This window comes from Patiria miniata, unplaced genomic scaffold (assembly GCF_015706575.1).
Source record: "Patiria miniata isolate m_02_andy unplaced genomic scaffold, ASM1570657v1 HiC_scaffold_16, whole genome shotgun sequence".
Taxonomy (NCBI): domain Eukaryota; kingdom Metazoa; phylum Echinodermata; class Asteroidea; order Valvatida; family Asterinidae; genus Patiria; species Patiria miniata.
The window spans coordinates 1,397,115-1,414,474 of NW_024037054.1; the positions used below are offsets into that span (position 1 = coordinate 1,397,115).

General features: G+C 39.8%; 1 protein-coding gene across 2 annotated transcripts in view; it reads right to left on the reverse strand.

Annotated features, from left to right (window-relative positions):
* Positions 1 to 15,913, reverse strand: part of LOC119722623 (vesicle-fusing ATPase-like) — a 236,076-nt gene extending 220,163 nt beyond the window's left edge. The window contains exons 1-2 of one of the 2 annotated variants that reach the window (XM_038192822.1): positions 15,742 to 15,907; positions 13,164 to 13,258 (exon numbers count right to left, since the gene is read on the reverse strand). In XM_038192822.1, the coding sequence (XP_038048750.1) occupies positions 13,164 to 13,258; positions 15,742 to 15,750 (104 nt within the window). In that variant the 5' untranslated portion in view covers positions 15,751 to 15,907. Of the gene's footprint in view, positions 1 to 13,163; positions 13,259 to 15,741 lie in introns of both variants that reach the window. The other variant, XM_038192821.1, reaches the window with a different exon arrangement.
* Between the last annotated feature and the right edge of the window lie 1,447 nt (positions 15,914 to 17,360).

Below are 17,360 nucleotides of genomic sequence, written 5' to 3' on the forward strand. Positions count from 1 at the left end.
GGAGTGTCCCTGGTCGATATACAGGGTGTATAAATATTAAATTATATCAACTAAGTTAACGAGTGCTGGAGGTGCCCCATATCCTGTAATCGGTACTGTGCATGAGAAATACCCCACACCAAAGCACTTTCACTGCAACTGTGGAAGGGTAGCACCGAAAACCTATTGCACTTCTTTTAAAGGTATTAATGCACTTGTCAATTGTAATCCCGGCTCCCCAGGACCCAGGATAGCGTACACTTGGTCAAGGCATTCTTTATTATTCGTCCGTACAAAGTATCAGCGGCAAAGTGTCAAGCGATCAGCAGCATATCCTTGCTATGCAGTGCATTAAAAATACAGAGCAAACATCGGCCTCATGCGGCCACTTTCTTTAAGCAAATCATTTGGACCCAGACGAACGCCTTGGTCCAATCATCCATGTGAGATTTTGGGGGTGGTGCTCATTATACCAATAGCCTAAGGGCGATTCCACGGTTACTCGCATTACACTTTTTTGTACCCTTTCGTGTTCCGATTGCTGTGGTTTTGGCAGTAGGACATATACCCTATATTCAAGACTTCACCCTGATGGTAAAAAAAAAATATGTTCGCACCATGACAAGATAGTGGCACTCTTCGAAAAAACGGTTACTCGCATTACACAAAAAGGACATGCCAAAAATTGGCTCTTTGATTCCCCTGTCTGCTTAAACTGGAAGTGCAATGACCAAATTAATATATTTACAGGTCACCTACCATGGTATTTAACTGAAATGGTTAATAAAAAATAAAGACCCAAATCAGATATAAATTATACAGCGAGAAAGGTTGGTTACTCGCATTAAAGTTTGTCCGACACTTTGGCTGGGGTCAAATGCAAATTTTACCCCCAGAATTTTGATCAGATTTTAACTGCATGGAGTTGCACAACCCTAAACGTATGGACTGAAACCAAAATAAAGCCAACAAAAAAGTAAAGGAATAAAAGATAGCCAAAGAAGGATTTTGGTTACTCGCATTACGGTTACTCGCATTACAACTTGGTTCACTTGGTTGGAAAAATTATTAAATCTTAATCAGGACAGGTCTAATTCAACCTAAATCATTTTATCAAACAAAACAAATGGCTAGGCTATACAATTAAATCAATTAATCATTCTTTAAGTATCAGTATAATTAAAATATTACCACTCAATCTTAATTTGTCTTTTAGAAAAGTTTGATGGTGCCCAGCACTGGCCTATTGAACATGCTGAACGATGTACATGTATGACAATATGATAACTCTAAAAATGTCATTTATGCATATTTACTGATAACAGTCCCTCATCAACTCTCAAATTTGCTTTAACTGTTTGTACATCAACATTAGATTGATTGTACACAATGTGATTTTATGCAAATTAAGAGCAACTTTTGATGTAGGCCCTATGAATTCTAATACTGTTCAGATATGTGTACTACAAATCCTAGTCTGCATCAATTCACATTTTCAAGGGGCTTACATTATTTTTTTCGTATAAAAAAACAGTAAATCAGTAATCAAAAGTCATAATTTGTATCCATTATCATCATGGAAAGTTATATGGTTACTCGCATTACAGTGGTCAGTGTTCTCCAACCATGCCAACATGTAAAACAAACCTGGCGCCCCGCCATGTTTTCTGCGGCGCCCGCCATGTTTTAGAAGTCACCGCCAAGCTTTAAAATCCTGCCGCCAGGTTTAACTTTTTTGACTCTACAGTGTTCATTTACAACTAAAAGAATTTAGAAACAAGAATGACCACTTCTTTTTCGAATAAAATTGAATGACTTCCCGCTGAACCCTTGTCTTGGCCAAGTATGCGATGCGTGCGGATCATAACTCACTTTATTTCTATGATCGATGCAGTTAAGTCTGGTTCTGACTATTCCGTTCTCTTCTATCATCATATTATTCGGGGGATCGTCTGGTAACCAGATGCACCATTTTTCCACACACATAATGCTACACGACCTACGTACTGTACGTATACATGTACGTAAACACGTGTACTGCTGGTGGACTGCAGGCCTAGCCTGAGCATGCGACGTGCGTATATGTTTGCGGAATCTGCAGCAGGCATTGGCGTGCATCATCTTTAATAGTTTTAAACATAGACTTCGGGGCCAAGGCTAACTTTTATTGCATGTTGTATTCCATGAACTTCAGTTGTAGATTATGAGGCCTATTTTTTTCAAAAGAAACCTCCGTTATTTTTACAAATTCGCTTCGTGATATAACTAATTCGCAATTCGATGTCACGGTGACTATAATCATGTGCGTAAACCCAGCCCAATGCGGCGATGACTGGTTCCCGCCGCGCCAATTTAGAAGACATGATGAAAATGCGGTAACTAGTCTGTGCACGGCTACGCGATCGATAGCGCTAGCATGGCTCTGCATTGCAAGTACATGTTTGTATGTGCACTGTCAACTGGTCGGATCCGACATCGTAAAAATGCCAAGAAAACACCGATGGAGAAAGAACATTTTTGCAAGTTAATTCACAGAATTGATCTAGCTTGTCTGTGTATGTATTTTCCGTGTTCAAGAGTTCATTTTGAGATCGCACTACTCGTAATTGGAGTGAAACAATGCAGCGTGTTTCCAAAAATTTCCGACCGTTAAACGGGGTCTGTTGGCCGCGGGCCACACATGCACAATGCATCACACACTTCGGAGTTTTGGCCAGCTTCCCGTCTTGACTAGCGTTGTGCATATGATACGAACGACCTGAATTTTCCATTATTTTTTTAAGAATTATTGAACGTAAATATATTGACAATAATTAAGGTACATGTACATGTAGGTTTTATTCACTTTTTGTGGCCATTTTGTGTATAGCTTTCGTAGTGCAATGGAAATAGTTCAGGCTAAAACTATTATGTCCAGTAATAAATAGCACCCCCATACCGTGGTTGTTAACTTTTAGAAAATAATAAACTTTATAAGAGCAATAGTAAACCAATGAAATGGAATTCTCCTTAAAATCTTTAAAACTTCTGCTAAAAAAATCCTTAAGCGGGCCCCGGACCCCACGCCGTAAGGGCTTCGCGCTCCGCGCTCGCAGGAGTCCCTACACCCCAGCACCAACCTTTAATTTTCAAAGTTGGAGAACACTGAGTGGTTACTCGCATTACCGGTTACTCGCATTTCAATTTTTGACACCTCCTGATGACATCATGCTTGGTATCATATTCATTTCTTTAATCAATTCAATAGTTGTTACTAAGGGAAGAAGCAAAATATGAAATGGCAAAGACAGAATCAATTTCATTCAGCAGCAATATCAAAAACTTGATCTGACCCAAACCAATGCAACAAAATTGCATCCACACTGCTATACAAGGAGCCATGGTCCAAAATTTGTTAATGTTTTGAGAAGATCTGAAGTCAAAGTATCAAACTAAAATACAAATTTAATAAGGCTAGTTCTGTGTGAAAAAAACCAACCATTTGAAATTTGAATACTAAAAGGCTGATTTTTTGTCCAGCCAAAGAACACCTTTAGTAATCTGAATTTTTTTCACAGAAAATGATGAAGGATTGGCGAAAAAAGTTTATATATCCTGATCCTTACATGTGATAGCGATAACTTAAAAGTAAAAAACAAGCTCGGGAATGAATTTCATTTTTGGGGGTCATGTCTCTGTTTGCTTGGAATCGCCCCTAAGATGGCCTTAAAGTCGTTTTCTTATTGGTCGATCGTTGCGTGGAAACTTGCATAGTTAGCGAGCGGTACTGGCGAGACATGTACTGTACATACATGTAATACATACACACAAGTTGTGTGTCAATGTCTCACATTACACACAGCACCGATGCACACAAAAAATATTGTTTCTGACACGTCTGCAAAGGACGAATAGCTGCAAATGATTTGATGACGTCGTGATTTACCAAGGTGTGATTGGACACTCTACCTATTAGCCCCGCCTACACTTATCTGTATTCGCTTAATGAGGTTGTGCGCTGGAAATCTAGCGCAAAATAAAGAAAAACACAAGCATCGGACCAAGGCTTTCATAAAGGTCCAAATGATTTGCATTAATAAAGTGGCCGCTGTTCGCATTGTGTTTTAATGCACTGTATAGCAAGGATATTCCGCTGATCGTTCACTGCGTACCGACGAATAATGACAAACGCCTTGACCAAGGCTAGGGATAGCGGGGACTTGGGCCGGGATGTTATGTTGTGAAGTGTTACAAACGTGCCACATAGTCCAGTGGCTTAATTAAGGAAAAAATCGTGACCCGCCTGATTAAAGTGCCAAATTTGGTACACTTACTGTATAGGTCCCAAGAAGTCATTCCAAAGGGGGGTGTCCGATTTTGGTGGCCTAGGTCAAGGTCAGGCTAAGGTCAAAGTTCACATGGTGTATAATACTCATGTAGTTGTCGTAAAATTCGACAAAAGTCTGAAATTTTAATTTCTGAATGGCATAAAAGGATGTCTGACAATTATAAGACCTCACATTTTAGAAAATGTTCCATCAAAAAAACTTTGCCCAACAAAATAGGGAGTTGATTCCATTTCCAAAAATGATGACACAGCACTTTTTAGAAAGTTTGCTTTCTGTTATGTTAAAGTTATAGAAAAAGGAACTTTGTTCTTTTTTCGCATCACTACTTCGGCACATGGATACTAGCAAGCATAATTAATACTCTTCCTTTGATTAATGTATTAGTTATACATGGTTTATTAATTATTTTAATTACAACGTTAGTGATTTCAATTATGATTTAAAGCTGATTATGTCTGTATAAGTAAATTAAGTATGTATTGTATATCAGTCAGTTGCCGTGTCACGCGTAGCTCTTCTATTTTCTCGTCCACACCACTGATAGCAATGCGAGGCCAGCGAACGATGGCCGTAAAAAGGGCTTCAGAAAATTCGCAATTTTCATGGCAAACCATAACCGATCCAAACAAAGTTGTTTTAGGTAGTTAAAGACCTACTCCATACATCTATCAGGGTATTTTTTGCTCAAAAAAAGGATTTCGATGCATTTTGACGATGTTATTCCACGGACAAATTGACTAAAAATTAGGTCATGAAATTTCCGGGTTTTTTTTCGAGAACGACAAAAGTCTCCCAAATGTTGAGGTAATCAAACGCAAGAGTGAACCTTTATCTACAAAAAATCTTGTGAACTTGCTGTTGTTAATGTTTTAAGAATTCGATGTACACCTAATGTTTCTAACAACTTCCATTTTTCGAAAAGATCGTCGCCACTGTAAAGCATACAGCGACTAACCCAAACACGGTGTGACCTTGTGACCCATGCGCCTACTGATTGGTCGAGCTCGAGTATGGGCCTGCTTAATATTCATAAGTCATTCATTACGCGTTCGCACGTGCTATTCACAATGTTTTCAGGCCAACGTACATTTTGTATGTCGGCGTACTTACATTCGTTTACACGCGCACATGTGATTGCAAATCATGAAATCTCGCAAAAGTCTTCATTTTTCAACCAGCAATTTGGACCAAACATTAGAAGTCTCCTGCACGTGTTTCGCATGAAAATGAAGCGTACACTTTCCTCTATCTACCAAGCCTTGCCATTTGTTTCGGCCTTTTTTTAAGAATCGAATGTACACCTAAAAACTATCGGCCCTCGATTTTCTTGATAAAAAATATGATTTTGTTTGACAGGCCACAACAACACTTTATATTTGTCAAAAGCAGGGTTTTTTTAATCAAAATAAAGCACACAATTTCAACTTTTCACTTATTTAGCCATCTTGGCCAAACAGTGCATGTACCGAGGCACTTTTTGTGTTTTTCTGTAGTCTCAAATGAATCTCGTAAAATCTCGCGTACGCTTTTGGGCCATGCGTGCTTGACCTCGGGACGAGAAACTGAGGTCAAACAGGGCTGTGTGCGTGACACGGCTACTGACTGATATCACTTTTAACTCACAAGGCATGAAAGTGAATGGTCAGTTTCTGGTATTACAATGTACATGTTTTTTCTTCTGAAAATCTATTGGTCGTTCCAGTTCACATTTTTATTCTTTGGTTGTCATTGTTTCACTGTGGCATGGTAGGCCTATACATAAACCTACATGTATACAGTGTACATGAAGAAGGCGAATACCTGTAATGACATTATGTCAAAGTTGTTTTTCATTTTCATAATTATTAGCACCCTGATGTGCTCATTGATTGATTTTGCCTACGCTGAAATTCTGTCCTATACCTTGTGTGTGATTGATTCACAAAGTAAAAGATTTACAAGATTTCCATGAAAGCTCAAGTGTACTTCTGACCAAACTTGAAAATTGCGAGTCGCTAAACCTAAATGCCAATAATGTATGCATACTTTATCATGCCAAATAATATGTTTCTCAATGATGAGAATGATCAAATAGAGCTAGTTTGAAAATTTAGTTAAGGGGTAAACAAACTCAACAACTTTTTGGACTGGAGCCAATGGCTAGAGAATAGCCAACTAATCCATAAGTTGCTGAGATTTATGATGATACAAAGCTATTGATGTGGAAAGATTGTAATTGTACCGGCAGTGCATTCTCTTCAGTTTTAAAGACACATTAAATCAGATGAGATTTGAAGGTTTGCATGGTGAAAAGATACCAGACAAGATAAGTTTGCGGTAGCAAACCAGGGGTGTACAAGACTCCATGTCAATGTGGCAAAGTGTATATTGGCGAGACTGGCAGGGATCTCCCCACCAGACTCAATTAACACAAATGGCAGGAAGGGAGACTTCGAGAAATCTTCCATCGTCAAACACTCCCACACCGAGGACCACCAGGTCAACTGGAGCCAAGCAGAACTGCTCACTACAAATGTAGCATTGACCGCTGGTACCCCCGACGCATCAGAGAAGCCATCGAGATCATCAAGCACTGTTCCCCAAGACATCGGTTTCTACGACATCTGGCCCCCCTTCCTCAAGTCCAAGTCCGATGGGTCTCCCATACCCTAGGACAACTTAGGTTTAGTTCTCGCCTATGGGTCACCTATATCCTGAGCTCCTTCCCCTTTGCCCCCTTACTGTGTACTGACACGCTCCAGTGATCATCCAGCATCCTTCAGTTAACTTGCATCCTTCTCAGCTTCACCGGTTTCGAGCTTCACCAGTTTGCATCCTTCTCTCGCCTCACCGCACCCATCCTTATAACATCGCATCATCGTTGGAATCCCTCATTCTCCTGGCGACGGGCAGAGCATACTGTCCTTACTGAAACGTTACTGAAACGTTGAGTCCCTCCAGTTCTTTTCAGAACCACACATACTCACAAAAGAGATTTATTCACATGGTGCTACCGCAAACTTATCTTGTCACAGTAAATCAGAAAATAAACTCTTATGAAAAGAACATAACAGTTTAAAGAGCGTACTGGTAGTATGCAGTACTGACCTTTGTCGGCACAAATACAAGTCATGCATGTATACCTTCCACACTGATAATAAAACACAGGTAACTAATATGACCAAGCCATTACACTGGACCAAGATTAGAATACTGGAAACTGATCATTGTACACCTTCATGACTAATGTGTACAATTTGATGGGAATACATACATTTGTACATGTATACCGGTACACATACATGTATGTATAATGGCAATTTTAAGACTATCATTTGAAGCAAACTGTCGCTTAATTAAGATAATTAATAAACAATAACTAATAAATAAATGAATGGAAGAGCATTATTTGTGCTTGTGATTATTCATTTTCTAATGAAATAATGAAAATATAACAAAGCTTTTGGTTTCTATAACATTAACTTAACAGAGAGCAAACTTCCTAAAAAGTGCTGAGTCATCGTTTTTGGAAATGAAGTGATATCCACTATTTTGTTGGGCAAAGGTTTTTTGATGGATTTTTTCTGATATGGTTGGTCTTAAAGGCGTCTGACGTCCTTTGCTATTCAGAACTTTAAATTTCAGACTTTTGAGGAAATTTAAGACAACTATATGCAGTATTGTACACCTTTTCAAATTTGACCTTAGTCTGACCTTGACCTAGGCCACCAAAACTGGGCACCCCGCTCTAGAATATCTTCTTGGGACGTATACAGTAAGTGTACCAAATTTGGTGCTTTAATCCGGCAGGCCACAATCTTTCCCAAAATCAACTCTAAGCAACCGGACAAGAATCAGCAGTTGCAGTTCTGATATAGCGGTGCGGTGAGTTGACCGCAGAGTCTGTTTGGCGAAATAAATAAGAACTCTTTTGATTTTGAAATCCTGTGTTGTGTGTCCCCTTTTCTTGCGTTTTGCTCAACATGAAGGACAAGAGCCCGATGTTCCCGCTGTTATCACTGAAAGTATGTTCACTCAACTACTTTTTATTTAGTTTTGAAGTGTCTATGTATATTTTATTTGTGCAATTATTGGGTGCAATTAGCAGAGAAGCAGACTAATCCGGTGAACACTGCAGACGCACAGCGAACGAATATGTGTTGAACACATGCTCTGGTCAGTTGAGATGCGTGTGAATTGTTTTCGTTTTACTGAAAGAACACACACCTATTTTTGTGATCTGTGGACAGAACTTTAAAACGGCGGTTGTGTTTAAAACTCCGTAACTTGAAAAGTACATAAATGATTTGAATGATTCTTGAAGAGTGCGTCATGACTGACATGCACAGTGTATATTGGCGAGACTGGCAGGGACCTCCCCACCAGACTCAATGAACACAAATGGCAGGAAGGGAGACTTCGAGAAATCTTCCATCGTCAAACACTCCCACACCGAGGACCACCAGGTCAACTGGAGCCAAGCAGAACTGCTCACTACAAATGTAGCATTGACCGCTGGTACCCCCGACGCATCAGAGAAGCCATCGAGATCATCAAGCACTAAATAAACGAACAGTTTCGGGTAAAGTTTCATGCAAGAGCTGGAAACATGGGCGTTGCCAGGATTTTTTCTAGAGGGGGCAAAACAATTAGGCTTAGTAAGGCCAAAAAAAAAAAATAGTTCTGCTTCCGATTACATGCTTTTCAAAAATAGGGTCGGTCGGTTGGATTTTTTTTTTTGGCCAATTTTTTTTATGCAGATTGAATGGGGTATTCAATAATATGCGAAGTTTTAGCCTGAACTATTTCAATTGCACAACGAAAGCTATACACAAAATGGCCACAAAAAGTGAATAAAACCTACCTTAATTATTGTCAATATATTTACATTCGATAATTCTTGAAAAAATAATGGAAAATTCAGGTCGTTCGCACCATATGCACAACGCTAGTCAAGACAGGAAGCTGGCCAAAACTCCGAAGTGTGTGATGCACTGTGCATGTGTGGCCCGCGGCAGACAGACCTTGTTTTTACGGTCGAAAATTTCGGGAAACACGCTGCATTGTATCACTCCAAATACGAGTAGTGCAATCTCAAAATGAACTCTTGAACACAGAAAATATATACACAGACAAGCTAGATCAATTCTGTGAATTAACTTGCAAAAATGTTCTTTCTCCGTCGGTGTTTTCTTGGCATTTTTACGATATCGGATCCGACCAGTTGACAGTGCACGTGCCTGCAATGCATAGCCATGCTAGCGCTATCAATCGCATAGCCGTGCACAGACTAGGGACCGCATTTTCATCATGTCTTCTAAATTGGTCCCTGCGCAGTGCGGCGGGAACCAGTCGTCGCCGCATTGAGCTTACGCATGTGATTATAGTTACCGTGACATCGAATTGCGAAGAAGTTTTATCGCGAAGCGAATTTTTTAAAATAACGGAGGTTTCTTTTGAAAAGTAGCGAGTGTAAGTAAGAAAACAAATAAATACAAGCATTTTTTTTACGCAAAAGGGTTGTTGAGAGGTAGTTTGTGAAGACAGAAAAGATAACAGGTTTTTTTTTTATTTATTCAATCTTTTTTCTTTTTTTTTGAATTGCCGATAAAATTTTTAAGGTCGCAGCCTAAAAATAGGGTCGGTCAGGTAACCGGAAGCAGAACTATTATTTTTTGGGGCCTAAGCAACTGCATGCCTTTTTAGTAACCAACTAGGCTTAGTGAGGTTTCATGAATATGGCCCCTGGTTTCTCATCGGATATGCACTGCGTCTCAGCAGCTTTAGAAAAATTGAAATATTCATTTATTATTACATGTGGGATTGGTTAAATTTTTATACATACATGTATTTTGAGGATGGGGTGGTTTTGGGATTACAAATTTCATTCAAATCAATTATGGACTTTCCAAAATGAATTATTTCAAACAGTCTCCTAAGGTAAAAACAAACTTGGCCATTTACGTCATATCCATTTGTAGCTCTTGCAAACAGAGCACTTCACATCTCCATAACTAACAAATTTTGCTTTTTGAATATCATTACACCTGTACTATTAAACAAAAAAAATGGTCCCCCAGCCTAACATTGGCTAATATTTTAATGTCAATGAAATTCAGGAAATTTACAAAAGAATATTTTTTTGTTTAATGCCATTGTTTGTTTTTTTGTATTTTTTATTTTGCGATGAATTCAGCTGTATACATATACCGGTATATATCTTTTAAATAATATCCCCGAAGAATAACAAATTGTTCAAAATAGCAAAATAAACCATTAAAAACAAAGAACTTGTTTTTATCGCAGAACGACAAAAGAAACTGAGAAATCAGCCTTCCCACCTTTTATTTTATGAAACTCTGGCCCATTTCCCTTCAGGTGGCGAGTGATTCCAGATGCAGACTGGTAAGTCTTGGAACACTCAGGATATATGTAGATATGTGTGTCGGATTGGCCTTCTCCCCTGTGTCCGCTGTTGCTTTCATTCTCCATAATTTTGTCCCAGTTGATAACATCAATCCCATCCTTCATAATCGTCATCCATTCTATAGATATTCTTGATTTTGTGTAATCATGAGATGTCATCGTATATGTACTGGATTTTGTGAAATGCAATCGCCAAAAAACACACATCGACATGCAAGAATCGAGGCATGTGCAGCATGAGAAAGAATAGCATGGTGCTCAATATATTTATCATGCAGCCCGTACATGAACAGTACAGGGTACCATACTAGATCTCGCTGATTCACGGTAAACTCTCATGTGGAGTAGATGTGATTTGACTGTAGCCTTGCGTGCGTGACATCACAGTGATTTATCTAAGACAGCTGTTGGACTGCTGGGGCTGGAGGAAGCATTATATTTAAGATCCAATTTAATTTCTCCTTTGATATTTTGCCGGCCGTAACACAAATTGAACCAGCTCTAGCTGAGCTGAAGTTGCACATCCCTTTGTAAATGGTCCGCGATTCACAGAACTACATGTAGATCTCTTTTGAGGTCGTACTACTCTTACGTGGAGTGACATGATGCAGCGTGTTTCCCCTAAATTTCCTACCGTAAAAATGAGCTTCATCGCCCGCCACACACAGTGCATCTCGCACGCTATACCTTGCAATGTATGGAAAGTGTAGGCTAATTTTCCGTATTGACTAGCATTGTGCAAATGGTGTGCATGACCTAAATTTTCCATTCTTTTGAAGAATTAGTGACCGTAAATACTTTGACAATAATTAAGGTAAGCTTTAATCACTTTTGTGGCCATTTTTTGTATAGCTTTTGTAGTGCAATAAAAAGTTCAGGCTGAAATTCGCATACAACTGATTACCCCATTCAATCAGCACAAAAAAGTACCCCCCCCCAAAAAAAATATTCCGACCCTATTTTTGAAAGGCATGTAATCTGAAGCAGAAGTTTTTTTTTTGTTTTTTGGGGCCTTAGTGAGCCAGATGTACATGTAAGACTACAGACTGACTCCTCTAAGGCTAGCTAAGCGGTTACTAGCTCGCTGGGAGACAATTTGTTGTTGCTTAAGATGAAATTATAATAAGCAGAGTTTCTTCCTTTAAAATAAATTCAGGAGATTTTTGAAAGCTGTTTCATTGCCCTACATACATGTATAGATCTACATGTATTCCTCAAATAGCCTCTTCTTGTGGAGAAGGCCACAGGCAATGCCACATCACAAGTTCAGACTTAATAGCTTTGGCATTTTACTTGGCATATGTTGAACAGTGTCAGTCATTGAAAATTTAACCCCCCCCCCCCCCCAGGCAGTTTTTGCCAGGAACCATCCTCAATCCCAAATCCTTCAAAATCATCAGACACTCCTGCTTCAAAATGCATTCATCCTCAATCCTCCAAAATCCTTGTGTTTCTCAAACACCATTTATCCTCATCCTCCAAAATCCTCCAAAACTGCAATGAGGTGGATTGAGGTTGGTTAGAGTTGAGCTTCTCACGCACGTGGAACGTCACAAACTTTTCGGTTTTCCAAGTTGCACGGAAGATCAGACAAAAACGTTTCCGATACTTACCAGCAATGGAGCCACATGTATATTGTGCAAAGCGTTTAGGGCATTGTCATGGAAAATACATTAACCCTCCTGCTGCTTAAAGGTCACAGATGGTCAAAATTTCCTTCCCCGCCTCCTGGCATACTCTTAACAAACCAATGGGGGTCTTGAGCAATATTGACCCGAGTAATAACAAGGCTCAGAATGCACGTTTCCATAGGAGGGTTAATGAAACCATCGTCACTGTGGAATACATACATATCTGTACATTGGTAAAATGGTACCGTCATCTGTAATTTTCTGGCAAACGATCAGTGTCATTGGTTATTGCATGGAAAAACCTATATTTTGGAGGAGGCCGTTCTTTTCTTACTTGTGGGAACCAACATGATTCACGGATTCATTGAGTGCAGATCACCCCAGCGGTCATTGCTGCTTAAATGATGTGTACTGTAGTTCGGAGTGATGCGGATCCGTCACTGATATTGCACACGAAGTCACGTGGACAAATAGTGTCAAAGCTTCAGCAAGCGACCAAGTTTCCGTTAAATTTTGTCTGGCTCTGCCTCAACATATTGTTAGTGATTGCTGGAGGGTTTTGCAGGACTGTGGTACTGAACACCCCTCCAAGGACCACATTCAATAAATAATAGAGGATTTGCAGGATTGAGGTTGTATCCTAGCAAAAATGCCTCTAGTTAGGGTTAAAGTATAACATCAGCATAAATATTAAGATCCATAGGTGTACTGGTAAAACAACAGAACACAAGGCATCGCATGTTATAACCTGCCTGATTAGCAGGCCAAAGCAATACAGTGCAGGGGTGCTGTCCCATAGCAATTTCATATTTGAACTTACTTGGTTTTTTCATCAAAATCTCCGGGTGAAATGATAGCACAATTACTGGTGGAGAGTTCATCAGTAGGACAGCGTGCAGCTTTCATTACACGTATCTGTTTAAATTTAAACAGAAAGAATATATATTTTACTCAATGGTAAAAACATGTGTTTACTTGAAATTCCAAACAAAAGGGTCATTCCGTGTCAAATCACCAAAACAAATCATGAAAATTACTCGAAATATACTAAACACTTTAAATCACATGCAGATGTTGTAATACTGCCTTAATGAATGTTTAAATTGCATTATAAACAATCTATAGCCACATAAAGATAATATGAAATTACGTAAATTTCAGGCAAAACGAAATGAGTTCCCAGTGAACCTCAGCACCTAGATCAGGCAACCTGTTCTATTTTGCAAGGGTTTGTTTGAAAAGATTGACACTTTTGTAATTAAATGTACCTTTTTCTTTTTTTTTGCAAATTTGCTGTTTTTCTGTCAAATAACCATTTTTGCAGAAATAGCGTGACGTCAGAATAGTCAGAGTCTTTTGGTCTGGAAACCGACCACAGACACCGTCTTTGTAGTGCATATCGTGGGCGGCATCAGACAGGCCAATCACGAGACCACGTGATAAGTGCTGCGGATAATTTGGTATCGCACTGACGCTCCGGGCACTCCTCATGTGCGGATCGTAAGTGCGTTTCCAAATTATTAGCGGCGTTTATCAAGTGGTCTCGTGATTGGCCCGTCTGACGCCGCCTGCGATAAGCACCGTAAAGACAGTGTCTGTGGTCGGTTCCCAGACCAAAAGACTCTGAGTCTGACGTCACGCCAACAACGCTTCGCGTGCACTTTAAAACTCAAGCTGTAGCTTCGGTACGGAACGGGGACCGTTTTCATCATTTTTTTGCACCATCGGGATCGACTCAACCCTTATACTTGTTAGCGTTTTGAACGCGAGTATGTCAAGAAGTACTGGGCATAGGTCTTGGGGTACAAATACACTGCGGTCGCTCCAAAACTCACAGGACAACATGCTGGCAGGTTGATTGAATAATATTCGTGTAGTAAACAGCATGTTCGCGTTGATATGCCTACCTATAGGTATGTGCAATAGTGGTTGAATTTCATGGATTTTCAACCCCAAAAATATTTGGGAGTATCACTGAAGCCCCATTACTTCGTCTTTGACATATGGAAATGCTAGCCCGACTGCATCTGGCCTAACCTAACAATACGTGCTCCTTGGGTGTGTTCAAAGCCCATACTGTCGTACGGCGCGGCACGGATCGGAGCACGTATTATTACACGAAACAGTCGTTGATAAAGCGCGACTTGTTTTTCTTCGCGATCGAGCAACGACGGTAACGTCACGTCAGACGCCCTCATTGACAAGCTAATTCAAGAACTGAGCCTCCATGCAAACACATTGAACTGTAAGTTTTCAGACTATTTTGCTGTTTTTTCCAAAATGTTCACTGTTTGGGAACAATATAAGGGGTCTCATGGAATGTCAAGAATGTATAGATCAATCCAGGATAACTGTCTCTCTCATTTGTAATATCTTTACCGGTTTTTTGGGGTCTTTTTGTCCTCGCGTGGGTTTGTGACTATGCTACTGTGATGGTGCTACCAAAGTATGGCAAATCGGTGGAGCGTTGGTATGGAGGGGTACCCGTAATTCAACGCTCCACTCAGTAGAGCTAGCCTAGGCCTAGCCCCACTAGTGTGGCCGTCGGTATGCTGCGCTGAACCTAAGGCCACACACCGTGGTCCGCGCACTACTGAGGACGTTTTCATAAAAATTGCAGGGAATTTCTTACATATGGTTGTATTCTACGATGTCCCATCTATCACTTCTGGGATGCTCAGGTGTAATGATGTTCAATTTTCCGAGATATTCTTGAATCTTTCTGGAGCCCATATGCACTCGTGAAACGTCCGGTGATGGCAGCCATTTTGAATGTGACAAGAGATGACCTCAAGCTGTGACGTCGCGTTTATGCAAATTGCTTGTCGAGCGAGCGCGAGGGCGCGAGTTGCAAATGCGACGGCTGTTTCCTGTACCATGCATTTATCGTCTGGGGGCCACGTGCACTGATCTCTATTCAGGATCTACGGCACAGGAAACAGCTGTCGCATTTGCAACTCGCGCCCTCGCTCGACAAGCAATTTGCATAAACGCGACGTCACAGCTTGAGGTCATCTCTTGTCACATTCAAAATGGCTGCCATCACCGGACGTTTCACGAGTGCATATGGGCTCCAGAAAGATTCAAGAATATCTCGGAAAATTGAACATCATTACACCCAAGCATCCCAGAAGTGATAGATGGGACATCGTAGAATACAACCATATGTAAGAAATTCCCTGCAATTTTTATGAAAACGTCCTCAGTAGTGCGCGGACCACGGTGTGTGGCCTTAATTCGACCTCCATGGTTCAGCGCAGCATACCGACGGCCACACTAGTGGAGCTAGCCTAGGCCATGGAGGTCGAATTCTACCTCCATGCCTAGGGCTAGGCCAAATAATAATATTATCATTATATGATTCATATGACTGAGCCCAATAAAAGAGATTAACTCACCCGTGCCATTTTCCTACACGTAATGACGTAGGCCTATGGTCAATTTGTTGCAAGATATATTCCAAACGCAAAGAAGACGTTGTTCATGTCCTTTTCATTGATGTTGCAGCTGCTAGCTGGATATCATTAATGTAGCGGCCTAGGCTCTAGGCGAACTAGCAAAATGTGGCGGCGCCCGTCGTGATAACGCCCTCTCACGGCGGCGAGTTATCGCAGCGTTTTACCCCCAATGATAAATAAGCTTCCATAAGCTTCCATAGACCCCAATGGTAAATGCCCCACATAAGAAATTCAAGCAAAATACTCACAACTCTGTGAGGTGTTCAAGACGTACATCAAATTAAAGCTTATTTCATCATCTTTCATTTTCCGTTCCATTTTTGGGGGTTTAATTACTGACTTTGGGGGAAAAAATCCATCCAAAGATGATCACCCCTAAAAGCAGTCTGAAACTGCGCAATAGCCGTAGCCTTGTTGCCATTTGTGATTGGACAATAACGACGTTGCGTTCAATGGATGTATATGGCGAGCCAAAGTAACATTTATATAGCATTAACAAAGTCTTAAAACAATTGAAAGATATCTCTAAATGATTAAGAGATATCTCTAAGTGATTAAGAGATATCTCTAAATATTTAGAGATATCTCTAAATATTTAGAGATATCTCTAAATATTTAGAGATATCTCTTAATACTTAGAGATTTCTCCCAATTGTTTAAAAGACAAATTATTTTGATAGATAAGTGAAACACGAAAGAGCTTTATTGTCAATGATTTAAAGATATATGATTTTAAGAATTATTTAGAGATATCTCTAATTCATTTAGAGATATCTTTAAATCCTTTAAAGATATCTTTAAATTATTTAGAGATATCTCTAAATGTTGGCATCAACGATTGCTGTAAACACACCGTTTTATTGGTCCCAATGACGTCTTTTAATAAAATTTCTTTTGCCATCCTTCTTTAATTGAAATGCTAAATGTGGTTGGCATCAACATGGACTTAAAGTGCATTATTTGGCAACATGAATGAATGGAAATTATTTCATTTGCAACTTCGGTTTTACATGAAATGCATTGTTGAATAACATCATTCGCCTGAGTGTGCGGCGCTTCCTAATTTGTGAACCTCGACGGAACCGTGAATGTTTTAGCGATATCTCTAAATATTTAGAGATATCTCTAAACTTTGAAAACACGAAGTAGGTGTTCTGAACAATTTACACACGATTCAGAGATATCTCTAAATGAATTAGAGATATCTCTAATTCATTTAGAGATATCTCTAAATTGTGTGTTAAATAATGAGACACTTACTTCGTGCATTCCAAGATTTAAAGATACATCTTTAAATATTTAGAGATACATGTATCTCTAAATCGGTTACGGCTCCGTTGAACCACTAAATACAATGCTTTGCACGCACAAGTCAATCATGTTGCCATATCGAATGCACGATCAAATCGCCGGTGTTGTATTTCAAGTATTGCATTTGAAGTGAGTGGTGTTTTTTTTAAGTCATCCTCGAGGTCGTCAATAAATTAATCGTATTTACTGAAGCACGTGTTGCCAACATTTTAACAATAGCTCAATGCTGCGCAAATTAAAACACGATT